The sequence below is a fragment of the Amphibalanus amphitrite genome, unplaced genomic scaffold (assembly GCF_019059575.1).
Source record: "Amphibalanus amphitrite isolate SeventyFive unplaced genomic scaffold, NRLGWU_Aamphi_draft 000453F_arrow, whole genome shotgun sequence".
Lineage (NCBI taxonomy): Eukaryota > Metazoa > Arthropoda > Thecostraca > Balanomorpha > Balanidae > Amphibalanus > Amphibalanus amphitrite.
Window position 1 is genome coordinate 484,466 of NW_024881947.1, and position 17,000 is coordinate 501,465.

At 47.9% G+C, this 17,000-nt stretch overlaps 3 protein-coding genes across 5 annotated transcripts; 1 reads left to right on the top strand and 2 right to left on the bottom strand.

Annotated features, from left to right (window-relative positions):
- The first annotated feature begins 433 nt into the window (after positions 1–433).
- LOC122391765 (casein kinase II subunit beta) lies at positions 434–6,489 on the top strand. 3 transcript variants are annotated; one of them, XM_043385993.1, is made up of 5 exons: positions 434–526; positions 2,586–2,773; positions 3,107–3,298; positions 3,754–3,943; positions 5,132–6,489. In XM_043385993.1, exons 2-5 carry the CDS (start codon positions 2,599–2,601, stop codon positions 5,238–5,240), a joined length of 666 nt encoding a protein of 221 aa, XP_043241928.1. In that variant the 5' UTR covers positions 434–526; positions 2,586–2,598; the 3' UTR covers positions 5,241–6,489. The 3 variants fall into 3 exon arrangements, with proteins under 3 accessions (XP_043241928.1, XP_043241929.1, XP_043241931.1); XM_043385994.1 differs by having other exon boundaries at positions 525–548; XM_043385996.1 differs by lacking the exon at positions 434–526 and adding an exon at positions 534–564.
- LOC122391764 (actinia tenebrosa protease inhibitors-like) lies at positions 6,482–10,751 on the bottom strand. The gene is made up of 6 exons (XM_043385992.1): positions 10,258–10,751; positions 9,699–9,992; positions 9,124–9,288; positions 8,785–8,886; positions 7,294–7,410; positions 6,482–6,799 (listed from the first exon to the last, which is right to left on the bottom strand). Exons 1-6 carry the CDS (start codon positions 10,553–10,555, stop codon positions 6,780–6,782), a joined length of 996 nt encoding a protein of 331 aa, XP_043241927.1. The 5' UTR covers positions 10,556–10,751; the 3' UTR covers positions 6,482–6,779.
- Positions 10,752–10,956: 205 nt separating this feature from the next.
- LOC122391756 (actinia tenebrosa protease inhibitors-like) lies at positions 10,957–16,797 on the bottom strand. The gene is made up of 5 exons (XM_043385983.1): positions 16,668–16,797; positions 13,369–13,614; positions 12,868–13,071; positions 12,381–12,584; positions 10,957–11,159 (listed from the first exon to the last, which is right to left on the bottom strand). The coding sequence occupies exons 2-5, from the start codon at positions 13,604–13,606 to the stop codon at positions 10,957–10,959; spliced, it is 849 nt and encodes a 282-aa protein (XP_043241918.1). The 5' UTR covers positions 13,607–13,614; positions 16,668–16,797.
- Between the last annotated feature and the right edge of the window lie 203 nt (positions 16,798–17,000).

Sequence of the window (17,000 nt, forward strand, 5' to 3'; positions counted from 1 at the left end):
ACGGGAAAGGTTTTATATGTGCCGCGGAACGGACTTCAGATTCGTGATCAGCGTGTCCTGTTTGGTCTACATGCCGATTTTGAGGCGATTTGAAAGGGTCCGGAATCTGCATGCAGATCCGTAATTCGTCAATTACGGGAAAAGTTTCATATGTGCCGCGGAACGGACTTCGGATTCGTGATCAGCGTGTCCTGTTTGGTCTACATGCCGATTTTGAGGCGATTTGAAAGGGTCCGGAATCTGCATGCCGATCCGTAATTTGTCAATTACGGGAAAAGTTTCATATGTGCCTCGGAACGGACCTCGGATTCGTTATCAGCCTGTCCTGTTTGGTCTACATCCCAGTTTTGAGGCGATTTGAAAGGGTCCGAAATCTGCATGTACGAGATTGATATCAATCTGCATGCAATTATACAAACGTCAAATAGCGAACCTTGCTCAAGAATTCACCTGTGAATCTGACGCTCTGAGACGTTTGTCGCGCGACGCGGTTTGCGTTCCTTTTCTTTCTCTCATCTTGCTATAGGTAATTTTATTCATTTTCATCGGTTTGATGCAGGCTTTGTATTCTCAATATTTTGACAATTGCATAATGTTAAAGAAAACATCATAATTTGAACTTGTCAATGTTATTAATGACTGGGTAGAGGGGTTAACTCACGAGTAAACTTCAGCATGACTTGGACTAGAAGTCTTAAAATATTTAGTTGTTATTTTTGTTTCTGGTGGTGTGTTACTGAGTTTCATTCAGTTCAGATTTATTAAGAAAATCAGTAAATAAGCAGCTAAATACTAAAGTTGTTGCTTGTATCGGACGACGGTGAAAACAGGGCGCCTGGGGCGATTTGATCAAGGTTCGTGAAATTCACACGTGACGTGTTGCATGTTGAAGGCCCACGGAGGGGGAGAAGCTCCAAATGTCACGTGACTAATATGCCCTCCGGCGCCCTGTTTTCACCGGCGTCCCTTGTATCAGTATGGTTTTGCTTGTATGACATTGCTGAACTTGTTATTTATCTACAACTATCAGTACCTACCAGTTTGCCATTTGGGTGTAGTTGAATTTATCCTTCGGTTTTCGGTTTTCCATTATTTATTATGTTGTTATTCCATTCCATTATGTTATTATTCAAAAGGCTTATCAAATCAAGATATATTTCATAAAAAAGTGTACAACTGTTTCACTGTGCACTTAACATTTGTCATGAGGTATAATTGCAATTATGGCACCATTTAGGGTCAAAAACAGCGCAAGTCAAAAGTATGTCAAATGTGACTAAATTGAAATAACAGCATAAACATTGCATGCTGATTGTGGGATCTCAAGCACTACAATAAGAAGCAAATCATGCATAAAATATTGGCAAACATGGACCTGTTCCTGTGAAATAATCTCATTGAGTAACTGAGTTACAATACTAAGCAATTTTATCAGCATGCTGCAGTTTCTCAGGTTTTCTTTGGTGGAATTTGGGCGGTCTCTGGTAATACTAATGAGGTTCTGTGATATGCTGGCAGCTATAGTTTGTTTTTATTCCAAAGGGATTTGGCTCTAAGTTAATTATTGAGGCTGTCTGGTGAGTTTTGCAAATTAGGCATCTGGCCAATTTTTTTTACCTCTCAAAAATTCAATTTCAAAATATGCTAGGAAATTTCATAGAAATGGACATTGGACAATGGTTGCTTTAGAAATGAGCATACTATGATGATGTCAGTTGTGGCAGCTGGCACACAATATCTGTATGATGGCATGAATTGCCAACAAATTCTAGGAAAACTTCATTTTTCTGTGTTACCTTTGTTAGAATCGAGTAAGCAGTTCTGTCCGTGGTAGTTACATTACAATGCTGTGCAAGTTTTACAGCATTACATCACTAGTATCTAATTCCAAAAGGCTTATAGGGAATTTATCGGGAATCAGCAGACTGCTTATTAAATAAACAGTGAATGAATATCTCACTCAGTACAACAAAGTGAACAATCTTTTTAAAATGTGCTCTTAAAATCACATCACTAGTTAAAGGAAATATACCACTTTCATCCAAGTATTTCTTTCTACAGTTTTATGATTATGCTTTAAGTGAAAAAATAAAATGTACAAAAAATGTTTAAGTATTTTCATATAAGAAGAACTATATTATACCTTTGGTAGAAGCTTAATTCCCACTCCTTGTTTAAAAAAAAACATTTATTGTTTAATCCTTGCCCAAATGCTTAACATTGACATCCTGATCCCTGAATGTGCAATTTGGAGTGCCTAGCTGCTGTTTGCACCATTTTTTCCTAAACATTTTCTACCATTTAAAATGGAATTTTGAAGACCTCTCTGTCATCTGTGTACCTAACCAATGTTGAAATGATTTATGATGACCTTTCGTGCATCGCTATGAACTATGAAGTCACTTTACACGTCACTTTTATCTCGTCGCCAAGGTGAAAACGCCCGCCTATGAGGTAGGATCGGACAACGACCCGGGCGCCGGTTAATGGCCCCGTATTGAGCTTACAGTCTTGGAGATTACTTGTACTGTCAGCAACTCAATGTGATGTAAATTTCCCTACGCCTCCTGCACGGTTGTTTACAGGTAGGACGGAACAATGAGCAGCTCCGAGGAGGTATCGTGGATCTCGTGGTTCTGCGGCCTGCGCGGCAATGAGTTCTTCTGCGAGGTGGACGAAGACTACATCCAGGACAAGTTCAACCTGACTGGCCTCAACGAGCAGGTGCCGCACTACAGGCAGGCGCTCGACATGATCCTCGACCTGGAGCCCGGTGAGTGGGCCGCCGCCGGTGGTAGTACGACCGAGGCCGCCGCCGCCGGGGGTGCTGTCTAGATGGTGGCAGAGTGACTGTCGTAGCTCCAGGCACTAGTGCTAAACTCTGCCGGTTTTTTCATGTACTGACCTAACAGTCCTATAACGTAAAGTTGACATCAATATTTTTTCACTAATGGCATGAAATGACCCCCTTTCATCCACTAGAAATATTTGTGACAACAATGATTCATTACCCAAATTGTACAAACGCATTTGAGCCCGACGCTGCGGCCCCTTCCCCTCCGGCCCCTGACGCTTTTACCCTGACGCCTTTACCCTGCGCCGACAGACGATGAACTGGAGGAGAACCCGAACCAGTCGGACCTCATTGAGCAGGCCGCAGAGATGCTCTACGGCCTGATCCACGCGCGCTACATCCTCACCAACCGCGGCATCGCCCAGATGATTGAGAAGTACCAGTCGGGAGAGTTTGGCTACTGCCCGCGCGTGTACTGCGAGAACCACCCCATGCTGCCCATTGGTGAGTATTATTGTCCAGAGAACTGTTGGTGAGTAGATTACTACTCAAAGAAGCACCCCTATTGTCAGTTGTCCATTGTTCAGTGCGGGCCAGGAACGAAGCTGACCGTGGAGAGCTCTGTTTTCAATTACGGTTGAACGCCTGTGTGATCTAGTGCCGTTGCTGCTCGCACCACCGATGCTGCTGGTGCCGCCGCCAACTGACTATTAGCTCCTGCTATGTGTTTTAAGCATGCAGACTTTCGTCTGCCTCACACCTTGATTGGATGGGCGCAAAATGACCTCGCAGTCGGCGCGCCCCCAATCCCCAACAAACAAAACACCTTGATTGGCCGGTTGTTTTCTGCTCTGACGCTGTCGCAGCGTGTTTTCTTATTTGACGCCGCTGGGTGTTTCCTTGTGGTCTGACGCTGCAGCTGCGTGTTTAATGCTCTGACGCCTTTACTCGTTGGCCAGGTCTGTCTGACGTGCCCGGCGAGGCGATGGTGAAGCTCTACTGCCCCAAGTGCATGGACGTCTACACGCCCAAGTCGTCCCGGCACCACCACATCGACGGCGCCTACTTCGGCACCGGTTTCCCTCACATGCTGTTCATGGTCCACCCCGAGTACCGGCCCAAGAAGCCCACCAACCAGTTTGTGCCCAGGTGAGTCGGCCGTCAGGCCACAGTCGGGTCGCCGGTGATAGGTGTCATGTCGCCGGCGCCAGGTCGCGGGTCGCTGGTGAGGTCTCGGGTCGCCGGCGCCAGGCCTCAGGTTGCTGGCGATGTGTCAGTCGGATCGCTGGCGCCAGGCCTCAGTGGCCCAGTCAGGTCGCCGACGTTAGGTCTAAAATATCTGGCGCCAGGCGCAATTGTTCGTTGGAAGCGGATAACTATTGCCTGCTGAGCTGAGTGGGATTACAAAGACGGGATTATACATATAGACACACGAAAATACAAGAGCCATGAATGACAGTATTGATTGCCATTGTGGCTGCTATCTAAACATTATGTTGAGGCAGTGGTTTACGAAGATAAACGAAGCGTTTCTTGTGTTTCCGCAGCAGACTTGACATGCATCGTTTTTGTCGTGCTATCAGTTTATAGAGGTGAATTCCGTCGCCCGGTGGTATCAGGCTCGGTAGGCGCGATAGTGGGACGTTTTAGGTGCCTGGGAGTCAGATATTGCCAGGCGGGTGGTGACGCTACACATGGCGCTATCAATGGGAAACCAGGCTGGGAAAACTGCAGTTCTGGGATAATTTATCAATGTGGCAGCGGCGTCTACAATCAGTTACATTTCTTAAATACTGCTTGGTTAAACTACCTTAAGCTGGTATGGAGCTTAATAAGCGACTGCTGACTATCTTTAGTTTCGCCCGGCTCTAGTCCTATTCGTTCAGCGTTATTCCCTGTGTGTTATCCCCTGTGTGTCAAACGGCCCTCTGCCCATTGTCTGGCGTCTCGCCTCGCCTCGTTTCTACCCGGGATGGCCAGACCCGTGCCGTGCTTCCGGCCGCCACTGCCGTGAGGACACGGGCTGGCCACGGACCGTTTTTCCTGCCGGCTGGCCGCTCACACGATGGCCAAATATGGACGTGCACCGGTTTAATAGCTTCTTAACGGGCGATGAAGGCCGGTTTGGCGGCTGTTTTCCTCAATGATCGCTGATTTGACACCTAGTTAACTGCTAGGCTATTTGGGCGGATTGTTGAATGGTTGAGTGCACCTACCTGAAACGTTTTTTTTTTTAGATTGTTGACCGTCGAAACATCGTGTTTTATATGGTAAGTTGTGATTCGTGTGGGTGTCACACTGTAAGACTGACCTCATTGGTATTTGTTTCTTCGACAGGCTCTATGGGTTCAAGATTCATCCCATGGCTTACATTATCCAGCAGCAGGCGGCCTGTAACTACAAGGCCCCGCTACGCGCCATCAACTACAACGGCAAGCGACCATAGAGCGGCGTGCCCTGCCTCTTTCCGCGGCCGGCAGACGGTTTGCCGCCGCATCCGCTCCACCCGGTGAGTCGCCCGCCGCCCGCCACCGACTCAGAACCGGCTAGAAAGACTGGGAACACAGCTGTATCACGGGGCAATCAGCGTGCCACGCGGCAACCGCGTCAGTGGCGCCAACTGACGGCATTTTCTGTAAGTAGCAGTGCGCGCGCCGTCCGCCGCGTGGCGCTGCTGGTCGGGAGGTGCGGCTGGGTGGGCGGGTGGTGGGGTTTCTAGGCTGGTGAGCTGGTGGTGGATGTTTGAGTGTGTGTCGAGGGCGTGCAGCCCTGCTAGGAGGTGGATGAGATGAACCTTAGCTCTGGGCGGGCACTGTAGGACGTCAGGTTCCATTAAGCCGAATCGCATATCGTTCAATGACAGAAGCTTCTCGGCTGGAGCAAGATGTCTATTCCACACCGTTCAGATATCGATTCCCGTAGTTAGTAAATCGTCTTTCGAACTGATCCAACTTCTAACCACTCTGATTGATATGACCCGGCTACAAATCAGCAGCGGCTGAATTCTACCCCGCCTCTGCGGTTCGTTTAGTGTATAATGTTTTGGAGGGGACCCAGGTATGCTTGGCTGCTGTTCCGTTTACGCTGAGAGGGCGGTTATCCGAACGCTGTTGGGCCTGCTGTGTACTTCCGGCGCGCGCGATGTAGGTGCGTCCTTGTGTCGTGTCGGGCCCGTCTCGGGTTCACGGGCCCCGGCCGGGTGCCTGGCTCGCTCGGCGCGTGGCGAACAATGTGTTACGGCTGTTTGTGTGCGTGTGTGCGGGGATGTAAGCGCGCCAGTGCGTCTGTAGCGTGTGAGTGGGTGTGTGTACATGACCTCAGAGCTGATGTGTGCCCTCGTTTCTGATCTGCTGTTCCGTTTTGTCCGGTGTCTATTCTAACAGTTGCTGATTAAGTTTGAGAAATTGAATGATGTAGTAGAGTATGATTAAAATTCAATAATGTTCCATTAATATTCAATCAGTATTTCAGTTACTGATCAATATGTTTCTTCAGATGTTGATACTTCAGCAGTGTCACGGGCGATTCGAGCACGATGATAACTGCCAACCCCGTGCTAGGTCTCGCATGTAACAAAGCGGTACCGACCGTGTCTCTCTCCCAGTCGAAATTAATGATATTGTGACTGCGCCCGCGTTACTCTTCGCGCCAAACACGTTCCCAACTGCGCGCCAATAAAACGACTCGTGATCAAACCGTGTTTCGCTATTCTCTAGCACACCCAAAAAAGTGACCGCGTACGAAACGATATTCACCCCTCACACGCTAAATAAATAAAAACCTTTCGGCTTGCGACACGTGATTGCATGATGTATAATTCACCCTGCGCGCGTCGCGGGTGGTCGCCAAGTCACGGCGGCCTCGGCGACCTCGGCGACCTTCCGGCGACCTCGATGACCTCGGCGAGGCGCGCTGTGACGGCGGCGGCACAGGTGGCGCCCGTCCCTGCCCCTCCGCCGACCGGCGCGGCTCGGCGGGGGAGGACTTAGGCAGATGGCACCGGCACTGAGGGTCACACAGGCGTAGCAATGTGTTACGCTGCGCAGTGCACACAGACGCGATGATGTGATACTTTGCTCTATATACGACACAGCACAGTGCTGATACGCTGTTTCCAGACACGACACAGCGCTGACAACGATTTAGTCACTTAATGACTTGGAAACATTTATAAAAAAAAACATGGGAGCTTAGAGCATGCATAGTGCCTTTATCATTTAGAGTAGTGCTTTCTATTGAGCACACTGTAACTATAAACCTTTGTCCTTTCCATCTGGATGTTTGAGTCCACGTATTCTTACACAGTGGGCACAAAATGACATTAGTAGGTAGTCGGCGCGCCCAAAAGCCCCAATGAACAACAGTGTATTTTCACACTAACCTACTTCAACTGATAAAGCGGTATCCCCCCTTCCGCTCGTGTTTGACCCGCATTCTGCAGCTTTCTGTGACTCCCCTACCTGTGCCCTCCCCCCACACCCCCACCCGGCGCTCCTTACCGGGCTCCTGGACGAGCGGCGAGGGCGCGCACTGGCACAGCACGCAGTCGCCGTCGTGGCGCACAAAACCGCAGTCCATCGGGCACTCGGTCACTCCGCATACCCTCGTGTCGTAGTCTGTGGGGAGGCGGTGCGGTCAGGGTTCGATGAGTGAATGTTTTGAAGTAAAACTGGCTCCGCAGAGGATGGGGAGAGGATACCGGCTCATGGACAAACTGCTGTTCAGAACTTTAGATTGTGTTGGGATTGTTTCCTGGTTATGAAGCACGTCCGGCTTTCAATATGTCTATGTACGGACAGAAGTTGTAATGGTATGCATATCTTGGATTTGTTCACGGTGTTTATGGACGAGATCGCGAAATTGATTTGCGAATAATTATTGAACATGGTGGCTAAAAAGTTTGGTAGGGGAGACCCGGGAGGTATGGGCCGGTTTTGTGAAAAACAAATTTTCTTCTAGTGGGTAGTGGCTAGACCCGGTTTTTCACTCTGTGCACTTGAAATTGCCTTTCGCCTGCTATGTGTGCCTGATATTAGGCATCTGGGATCAACTATTTTGTCTCGAGATAGCTTTCAATAAACCATGTGCTTTTTCGATCCATCAAAATACACCGGGAGGTATGGGCCATGGCCCGGGAGGTATGGGCCGGTGCCATGTTTCATATTCTTTTCTCGACAATAAGAACAATACTCGTAGCTGGTATCTACCTTGATCTCTCTTAGAGCCCAGGAATCGCATAAGCGCCCAACAGCTTTCTTCATGGAGGTCACTTGGGCACATGTATTTTGGTAAACTTAATCATGCACCATGAAATAAAATTAATGATATTTTTCTGTTCGAATGAAATTTGAAGTTAAATTTTGCCTGATATTAGGCATCAGGCAAAATTGATGCCTAATATTTAAACTTGCGCGACAATAAAATAAAACTTATTGAAGATAGCACTCAACGAAAGCAACTTTTTATTGAATTAGGATCAACGAGGGTGGATGGCCCGAACCTCCCGGTTAGGACGCCAGAATATCCGTAGCATCTCAGCTCATAATCTTGCAAGAAAGCTTCAAATTGTCTATCCAGTCTTAATTTGCATGCTTTAAACTTTATATTAGCATTGGTCTGACATCATAAAACGAGCCTGGTTCAAATTTATCACGAATTTTCTGTATGTACAGTATTTTACTCGAAGAGGGCAAAAACGTTTTATCACCGCTCTTTGCCAAAAAAGACTGAGGAAGATTTTGAAAATCACATGGGTTGTATGACGGAATGGCTGCTACCAGTTTACGCGGTCAAATGTGTAAAAATACGCAACACTTCTTCAAAACTGCGATGGCCCATACCTCCAGGGGGCCCATACCTCCCGGGTCTCCCCTACCTAATTGTCAACCGTCCTGATCGTGAACTTTTTCTTCAGATAAGTGCATGAGCAAATACTCCCAAACTACACAGATGATGCCTCGTTCAGTTAGGAACTGGTAGTCTACACATACCCAAAGTTTCGGAGATGTTGACGGTAGATAGGGCGAGGGATCCACTGGTGTCATTTTCGGATGAAAGGAGCGGTGGAAAGGTCACTTTGTACGCGTCGTCTTCTGCAAAAACATTCAGCACCAAATCAGTGCACAATGCACCACGTCAGGGCATAGATAAATGCAAAGGCTTATGGTAACTTGATGCACGCACCTAACAGATTTTGACATTTGCGTTTGAAACTTGTGAAGGAGCTGCAGTGTTTGAAACGGCGACGACCCTCCTCAAGACCGACATCACACTATGTCGTAAAAAACAATGAAGAATTGAAGCAGCTGCTGAATTAGTCATTCGCTAACCTTCGCAGAACCGGATGCACTCGTCAATGGTCTCAAAGTTGTTGGCATTGCCTCCGCAGCCTCCGTAGAGGAACACCTGGCAGACTCCAAACTCGGAGTTGAAGTAGAACCGCATCTCGGACGCTCGGCAGGGGCCGATGACCTTCGGTTGCAGGCACATCTCCACTGCAGAATGGATTGGATGGGGAGGGTGTGGAAAAGGATTGGATTAGGATAAGAACTGATTGGGTACCTACTGGCTACTGCTTTTCTCAATTATGGCTAAAATCGCCGATCTCTTTTGACTTGTTTGCCATTAAGATTTGTGCTGAGAAAGTATTTTGGTTTGAGAGTCAGGATCATCGAATAGGATGGTAGCATCGAGCCAACTTTGAAACCGACTGACTGATTTGGAAGATGGTTGTCACGACATTTCATATTAATATTCGGTGGATATACCTTTTGCCTACTTTTGGTAAACATGCTTGAAAACAATGTTGGCCTGAGCTTTGAAGTCAGGTTTACGACTTAACACCCAATCAGCACCGCCCAGCGCCCGCCCAGCTATAACCACTCTCTCTTCCGTTCGCTCTCACCGTCGTTATCCCCCGGCTGCTCCGTCTGGCTGACATCCTGCTCCTGCTGAGCGGCCTCGCTGGTGGCCTCCTGCAGGCCGGGCTCTCCCGTGCTGTTGTGCTCGCCGGAGCCGCAGTGCTCCTCACACTCCTCAACGCTGCTGTAGCGGTTGCCGTTGCCGCCGCAGCCGCCGTAGACGAACTTTTCGCAGGAGCCGGTGGAGGGGTTGAAGGCGTAGCGCTCCATGTACGCCATGCAGAGGCCGCCGTCGGGAGCTGAGCTGCAGTCTGAGGTGTTGGTAGTGTCGGCGCCGGCTGAGGACGGGGGGGGGGGGGCTGATCACGACGCGCAGTGCGGGGCAGTGCAGGGATGAGGATGATGGTCACAGTTCTGTATGTGTTGAGGCAACATTTTTTTTTTGCATTGTAGGCATACGTAAGGGGATCGACGACCAGATCGGTGAACAGTGAAGGAGAAAATCGATCAAAATTAAGAAAATGTATTTTTGCCATAGCCCTATACCTAACTTCTGAACTTTGCGAACATCGTATCCTTGAATGTCCGACTCCCTGTCTTTACCTTTTTCCGTGATGCACATTTTCTCGCAGTCGTGCAGCGTCTCGAAGTTGTTGCCGTTGCCGCCGCAGCCGCTGTAGTTGAACTCCATGCAGGTTGACCTCTCCGTGTTATAGAAGTAGCGAGGGATCATGCCCCGGCAGTCGCCAGCTTTGACCGGCAGCGAACAGATGGCAGCACTGTCCTCGTGACCTGCACACGGCGGGTGGTGTGACACCATCATTGGACGGAAAGCACAGCCATGGACTTCACCACTTATGACCAGTATGAGAGGAATAGTGAAAAACAGAGGCATTGCCATAGTAATACTGAATTGACCCTGACGGAAAATGAATCTAAATAAAAAAAAAAATGAAGAAGAATGAATGCTCCTAAGGCTTTTTCTGCGTGAATTGCTTTACGAATTTAGAATAAAAGTCCCATTTTAAATTTAGCAAATTAAAAGAAAATATCGATTTCAGACAACGCTCAGTTGACAAACGATTTAATGTCATTGAACTTAAATTGTTTTGCCAAAAATCGAGACGAAACGTTTCACAGCACCTCTCAAAAGCGAAATAATACGATACCTACTAGAAAAAATAAATCTCTCTCTCTCTCTCTCGCTCTCTCTTTGTCTACCCCCCCCCCCCCCCCCTCTCTCTCTCTCTCTCTCTCTCTCTCTCTCTCTCCCTCGCATATGCTTGCTCATATGTACCACAATCACTCACGTTCATCCTTATCTGGGCTGCTCTTTTCAACTCCGCAGTGAGCGTTGCACTCTTCCATCGTCTCAAAGTTGTTGGCATTGCCCTGACATCCGCCGTAGAGGAAGAACTCGCACGCCCCACTCTCTGTGTTGAAGAAGTACCGCGGCTTGCCCCCTCGGCACGGTCCGATGGTCTTTGGCAGAGAACAGGCAACTCCTGTGGCAAAATCGCGGTGATCGTTTCTCCAGCTCAGTCATGCTCGGCGGTTCATAAATGAAGTGTTTTCAAACTCAATTTCATCTAAGCGTCTCCGCGTGTTCCCTACTCGTATCTAAAATCCAGGTCCAGTTGGGTCTACTATGTAGGGGAAGTTGGGGGAACGCCGAATACTTTTTTCTGACGCCCGTAGCACGCAAGGTAGACAACATAAGCTATTCTTGTTGGCGTCATTCGAGAGGCCAGTCTTTTGCCTTTCAAACATACCAGGCGCATTTGATGAATTCGCATACCGTTAAGCGCATAAACTAAAAATATCAAAGAAGTGACTTTTTCGGCGTTGCCCCGGACTGCGGGGAAAGCCGAAAATGGGAGAAATGATCTACGGGGAATGCCGACATTGATGTTTTGCCACTTTATCTCAAACTTTATCCAGAATTTATCAAAGCTGACACGCGTTTTAAGAGCTTGAGGACGCTTGGTGCACACTGGAAGTTATAATTGTGTGATATAATAAGAAAATGCCAGGTAAATAATTCCTTATAGGTAACAGGCCGTTGTGTCGGTTGAAAGTGTAATTTGTGTGACTTAAAAATTCGCGTTGCTATTCTACAGCAGTAAAGTCCACGTAGCGTGCTTTAACGTGCGTAATTGCACGTTTTCGGCATTACCCCAGCCAGCCATACTTTCATTTGCAGGCCCATAACTTTTCAACGTGCCGTATAAATTTCAAATAGGCAGCACACTTATGCAAAGACATGCTGAAGATTACTTGACCGAATTAGCCAGACAAACGGTAGCATAATGAGTAAGAAATGCAGCTTCAAAGGCGCATGTAGTACAAGGAACGCGTACCTTGAAAACGCTCTTGGCGCCCTCACAGCCGAAGTATTCCGAATGACGACTCGTAACAAACATGCGATAATTGTAGTCACTTAAGCTTCAGAGCATCACTGACAGGTGGCATCCATGATCCATGTCTTACGGTTTTCGAAATATCTCGAATTTCGGCTTTGCCCCAACTCCGGCATTGCCCCAACTTCCCCTTTTGGCTTTCCCACACTGTCTTTGGGTGAGGGAAAAAGCCCAACAACCCCCCCCCCCCTTAGTGGTATATGGGGCATGACATTATTTTCGCTTTGTGTCTCCTGTTTTACAGCTTCAATGTAAACTCGGGATAACGAGCATTCGCCGCCCTATCCCATGATCAGTATCACTCACGCTGTGCGAGCTGGCGTTCACTGGAGCTCTCTGCCGGGCCTCCGCAGCGGTCTGTGCACTCCTCGATCGTCTCAAAGTTGTTAGCGTTCCCCTCACATCCACCATAGAGGAACGACTGGCAGGCGCCACTCTCTGTGCTGTAGAAGAACCGCGGCATAGCTCCGCGACACGGGCCGATCGTCTTCGGAAGAGAGCACTCAACTCCTGGGAATGGATAAGTCAGGATTAGAAACCAAAGATGAAGAAGCTGAAAACCGGAATGCCACCAACAGGAGGATTGCAAACCTGAAATAAATTAAACTAATGGTATCATTCATTTTAGCTACTTTGTTTATTGAAATATACATTTAACTTCCAATCATATATCCGTAGTGCCATGTTTGATGCCAATTAGGTATATATTCATTTCATGCTAAACTGAACGCAAAATCCTATGTCTACGAGTCATTCCTTTGCAAATTAATCACAAACACATCAGATGACGCACTCTGCTCCGCCCGCCTCTCGCCGGCTCCAGCGGCCGGGCCTCCGCAGCGATCGGTGCACTCGTCCAGCGTCTCGAAGTTGTTGCCGTTGCCATGGCAACCTCCATAGAGGAACGTCTCGCACGCGCCCGTCTGGGTGCTGAAGAAGTAGCGCGGCATGGCGCCCCGGCACGGCCCGATGTCCTTGGGCAGCGAACAGACATCCTCTGCGGGATAGGTGGGGTGTAGCGATGACGGTTATTAGTCTGGACTCTGGAGGTACTACTGGCGTTAAAGTGCTTTGTTGTTTGTTATGCATCACTTGCATGTTGCATATATGATATGCTCGTTCAATATACGATCAACGATAGGATGCATTCTTCAATATCCTTTGAATGAAGCGCCGTTTTACACACATTTACTCTTATTTTATATAATTATTTTAAATTATAACCGTGATAAGGGCACATACATCTCAGTGATTCTTGTGACTGTTCTCCAGACCCCGGAATTCCCGCACCCACCGTCGCCTCCGATCCGGATGACGCCAGCCCCGTGCTCCCCCTTGCCGAACATGCGGTCCATCCAGTCGGCCCTGCCGGTGCCCTCGCCCGCCTTGGGCACAGCCATCCAGGCCAGCAGCGCGATGGCCAGCAGGAGGGGTAGCAGCAGTGCCACCATCAGCAGGGTCCGCTGCATTCGGGACCTCCCCGCCGGCCCCGCCGGCTGCTTCGTCACCGTGGCCACGTATGGCGCCGTCATCTCAGCGGCTGGGGGTGCATAGGGGGGAGGGCGGGGGGGGGGGGGGGAGTAAGTGAGTGTGTGTGTGTGGGGGGGAAGTGAGTTGAGTTGAGTTGTTGAGTGAGTGAGCGAGCGCCGATACAGGAGTGGGAGGAAACGAAACGAAACGAAACGGTTATATGCCGACCGGCGAGCACGAGCAACAGAAGCTTCAAGCTGGCATATGTTGGTCAGTGGTCACTGCTATTTCCGATTGCTATATGCATACGTATTTAGGCATACTTCTTCATTTTTGGTTGGTGGTAAAATGAAATGATAACATTTTTTTGTGAAACGTGCAAGACATCCGAGGAACATTTATGGTAAAATGAGGCGAGGCAAATTGTTGTGACTAAATGCGTTTGATGTTCTCTTTTGTACACCAACTTTTGTTCGTTACAAACAGCAAACATGACGTCACCCGGAACAGATGTTGACTCTTCAGTGGAATGACTGGGAATATTCAGAGACAGAGACGGATTTGACGTTGAGCGGGACGGGGGAGGGTGCCACAGGTGTTGGGGTGTCGGTCGGACGCGGCTTCTGCCATTGACGCTGCGGGTTTTCCGCTATTGTACTGACGTGGCAGAGCTCGGCGGCAGAACAATGCGTCATAGGAAGGTACTGCACAACGTTATAGGTAGATTGTAGATATACATACGAGGCATAGGGACATACAGATTTTCAGAGCTGGTGTAGAGTAACATTAAACGCAATCAGCAGTTACAATCAGATACCTACACGGGAAGCGTTAGCTGTAAGTAATGAAACATTTAAAAGTTTGCGTGAAACTCTCCATGCACCAATCGCAATCACACTTGTAGTTATAGGCGTGATTTAGGCGCGGATGTTAAAACCCGCGCCCTGATGGGGGGGTCATTTTGCCCCCCTGTGGTTTTTCTTAAATAGCGAGAAAACGGCGGCGCGCAGCGCCGCCAAATTTTGGGTACCTTACCGGGCATCAATTTGACACCTTCACACAAAATTTCAAGTCACAGGTCACCTCAGGTCAGGAGTTATTGAGGTCAAACTGAGGTCATGTTCGAGCAAAAATGAGCAAAAAACATGACATCTTGAAACGCTCACCATTCTACAATTAACAAGCAATTTTAAAGTTTTTATGTGGTTGTGTAGAGAAAAGACGGCGCTACAAAACTGCTATCTCGGATTTTCGAAATTTTGGGATTTTGACCCCGAAAAATAAAAAAAATGATTTTTTTAGAAAAACTCAAAAAAATTCCAAAAAATTTTCGATTTTCGAAAAAAAACGGAATGTATGTGATAATCCCTGCGCTCTTCGATATACATACCAAATTTTAGATCGATACCTCTTTTTTTGGCCAAGTTATAGCGAAAAACTGTTACAAATTGATGACGTCAAATTTTTGAACTCAATTTTTAGCAATTCTAGACCTCGTAGCGCAAAACGGAGACCACCATTGAACTCCCCGTGACGAGCTGCATCGAATCGATACCCATTTTATGCAAAAATATCAACTTTGAAATTTGACCTAATTTGACCTGACCTTGACCTGACCTTGACCAAAACGTGACCTAAGCTGGCCCTAAAGTCTGTCTGACCTACATAATCGCATTTGTCATGCAAAATGGACCATAAAACATGTATCACACGACACTTTCATATTGTGACCCCCCCCCCCCCCCCAGTGACCTGACCTCTGTGACCTGACCTGGTATCAGTGACCTCAAATAGCAAAATATGTGTTTGAAGAACATTTCTCCATCGATGATTTTCAATGAAATGCATTTTACTCGATTTTACAAGTTACAACGCATTTCTTGAAATCCCTGTAAACGGTGAAAATTCGACCTTTGACCTGACCTGTGACGTCATCGGTTTGACCGAGGTCAATGAAATTGGGTCACAAGGAAGTTCCCCGTTGGGGCTATCCAACACCGTTTACCGCTTGTCGCTATGTTGCGTGGTTCTCGAGATCTGAGGGGGGGCCAAAATGCCCCCCCCCCCCCATCAGACCGCGTTGCTCGGCAGACCCCATCTGGGCGCGGGTTTTAATAGAGGGGATAGGCACCTGGCGACTGACGTCTACATTTGATATTTGTCTAAACGTAGTTGACACGCTGATGTCAAACATCACGGATCGTAACATCGCTAGGTATATACATACGAGTATTCATGCTGGTCAAGTGTAACAGCAGAACGATCACAGTACAGCAGATCATCCAAAATGATGTGCCGTACCAGAGTTAATCCGCAATACAAATAGGTATGTTTTGTATGCCTATATTTGCCAATAGAAGCGTTTTTTTTTTACTTCCTTTTATCAATTGCGAACAATTAAATCGAAACTTGTTCACTTAATTTGTACCTAAACAGCAGCGAGTTAAACCAATGCAGCTTAAAAGTGAAGCATCTTGTGCATTATCAAAACACGGTAAAACGATTTATGAGGTTCTGCAAGCACGATATATCCAATTTGAGGGCATGTTACCAAGTTTTGTCCCTGTGTACAAAACGTTACTTTTAGTTTTGTGTCCTAGCTAAAAATATAATTGACGGACGAGACTAAATTACCTTTTACAGTAGGGCCCAGTTAGTACGGCTGTAGGCCCTCAAAGACGGGGGGGGGGGGGGGATATCGTACTCACGCACCGTGGCAGGCCATCTTCCCTGAGTGCCATGCGGCATTTGTCGCAGTCGTGTGCAACCTTGGCTTTCCCTCAACGGAAGCTCCATGGCACGCTAAGACTCTATCGATCACCCGTATCGCCTTGTGGTGCGATCAATTCTGAATACAATTACCGTATTTGATCGAAAGAAATGGATGACAATACTGTGTTTACGTGAACAACTATATGAACGAGATATATGATTCAATGGTGTGTAATTTGAGAACTGTAGTTTCATAGTTATTTCATAGTTATTGTAATAACATGACTTCTTGTGATGGACAATGCTTTTAAAATTGACAGATAAATTGATCCCGTACTCAATTTGGGCTTAGAGATAGGACTCTGTTTTATCGCATACTGGTACAGCACGCTGTCAAACTGAGTAACTCACCTTTGTTTCCTCTTCTTCTCTCCACTGTAACTCTTCTATCGATACAAAATTACACCGTTCTTCTCCTCTGCTTCACCTCTCAGCTCTCTCTCGCTATTCGTCTGTGTGCTGTGTGTGTCTGGCCCGGTCTGCCGAGCGATGTCGGCCGTGGCGCCGGTAGCTGGGAGCGGGGAGCGGGGAGGGGGGAGGGGGCACAGGTGTGGGCCGTCGCCCTCCTTTGATAGACCACAATACCGGACACCTGTACACACGCTGCCGTCGACCGTGCCCTGTCACTAATGGTGCGGCCGTGCAGCGGTGGCAGAGAGGCCGGCGGCGCAGCAACCGAGACCG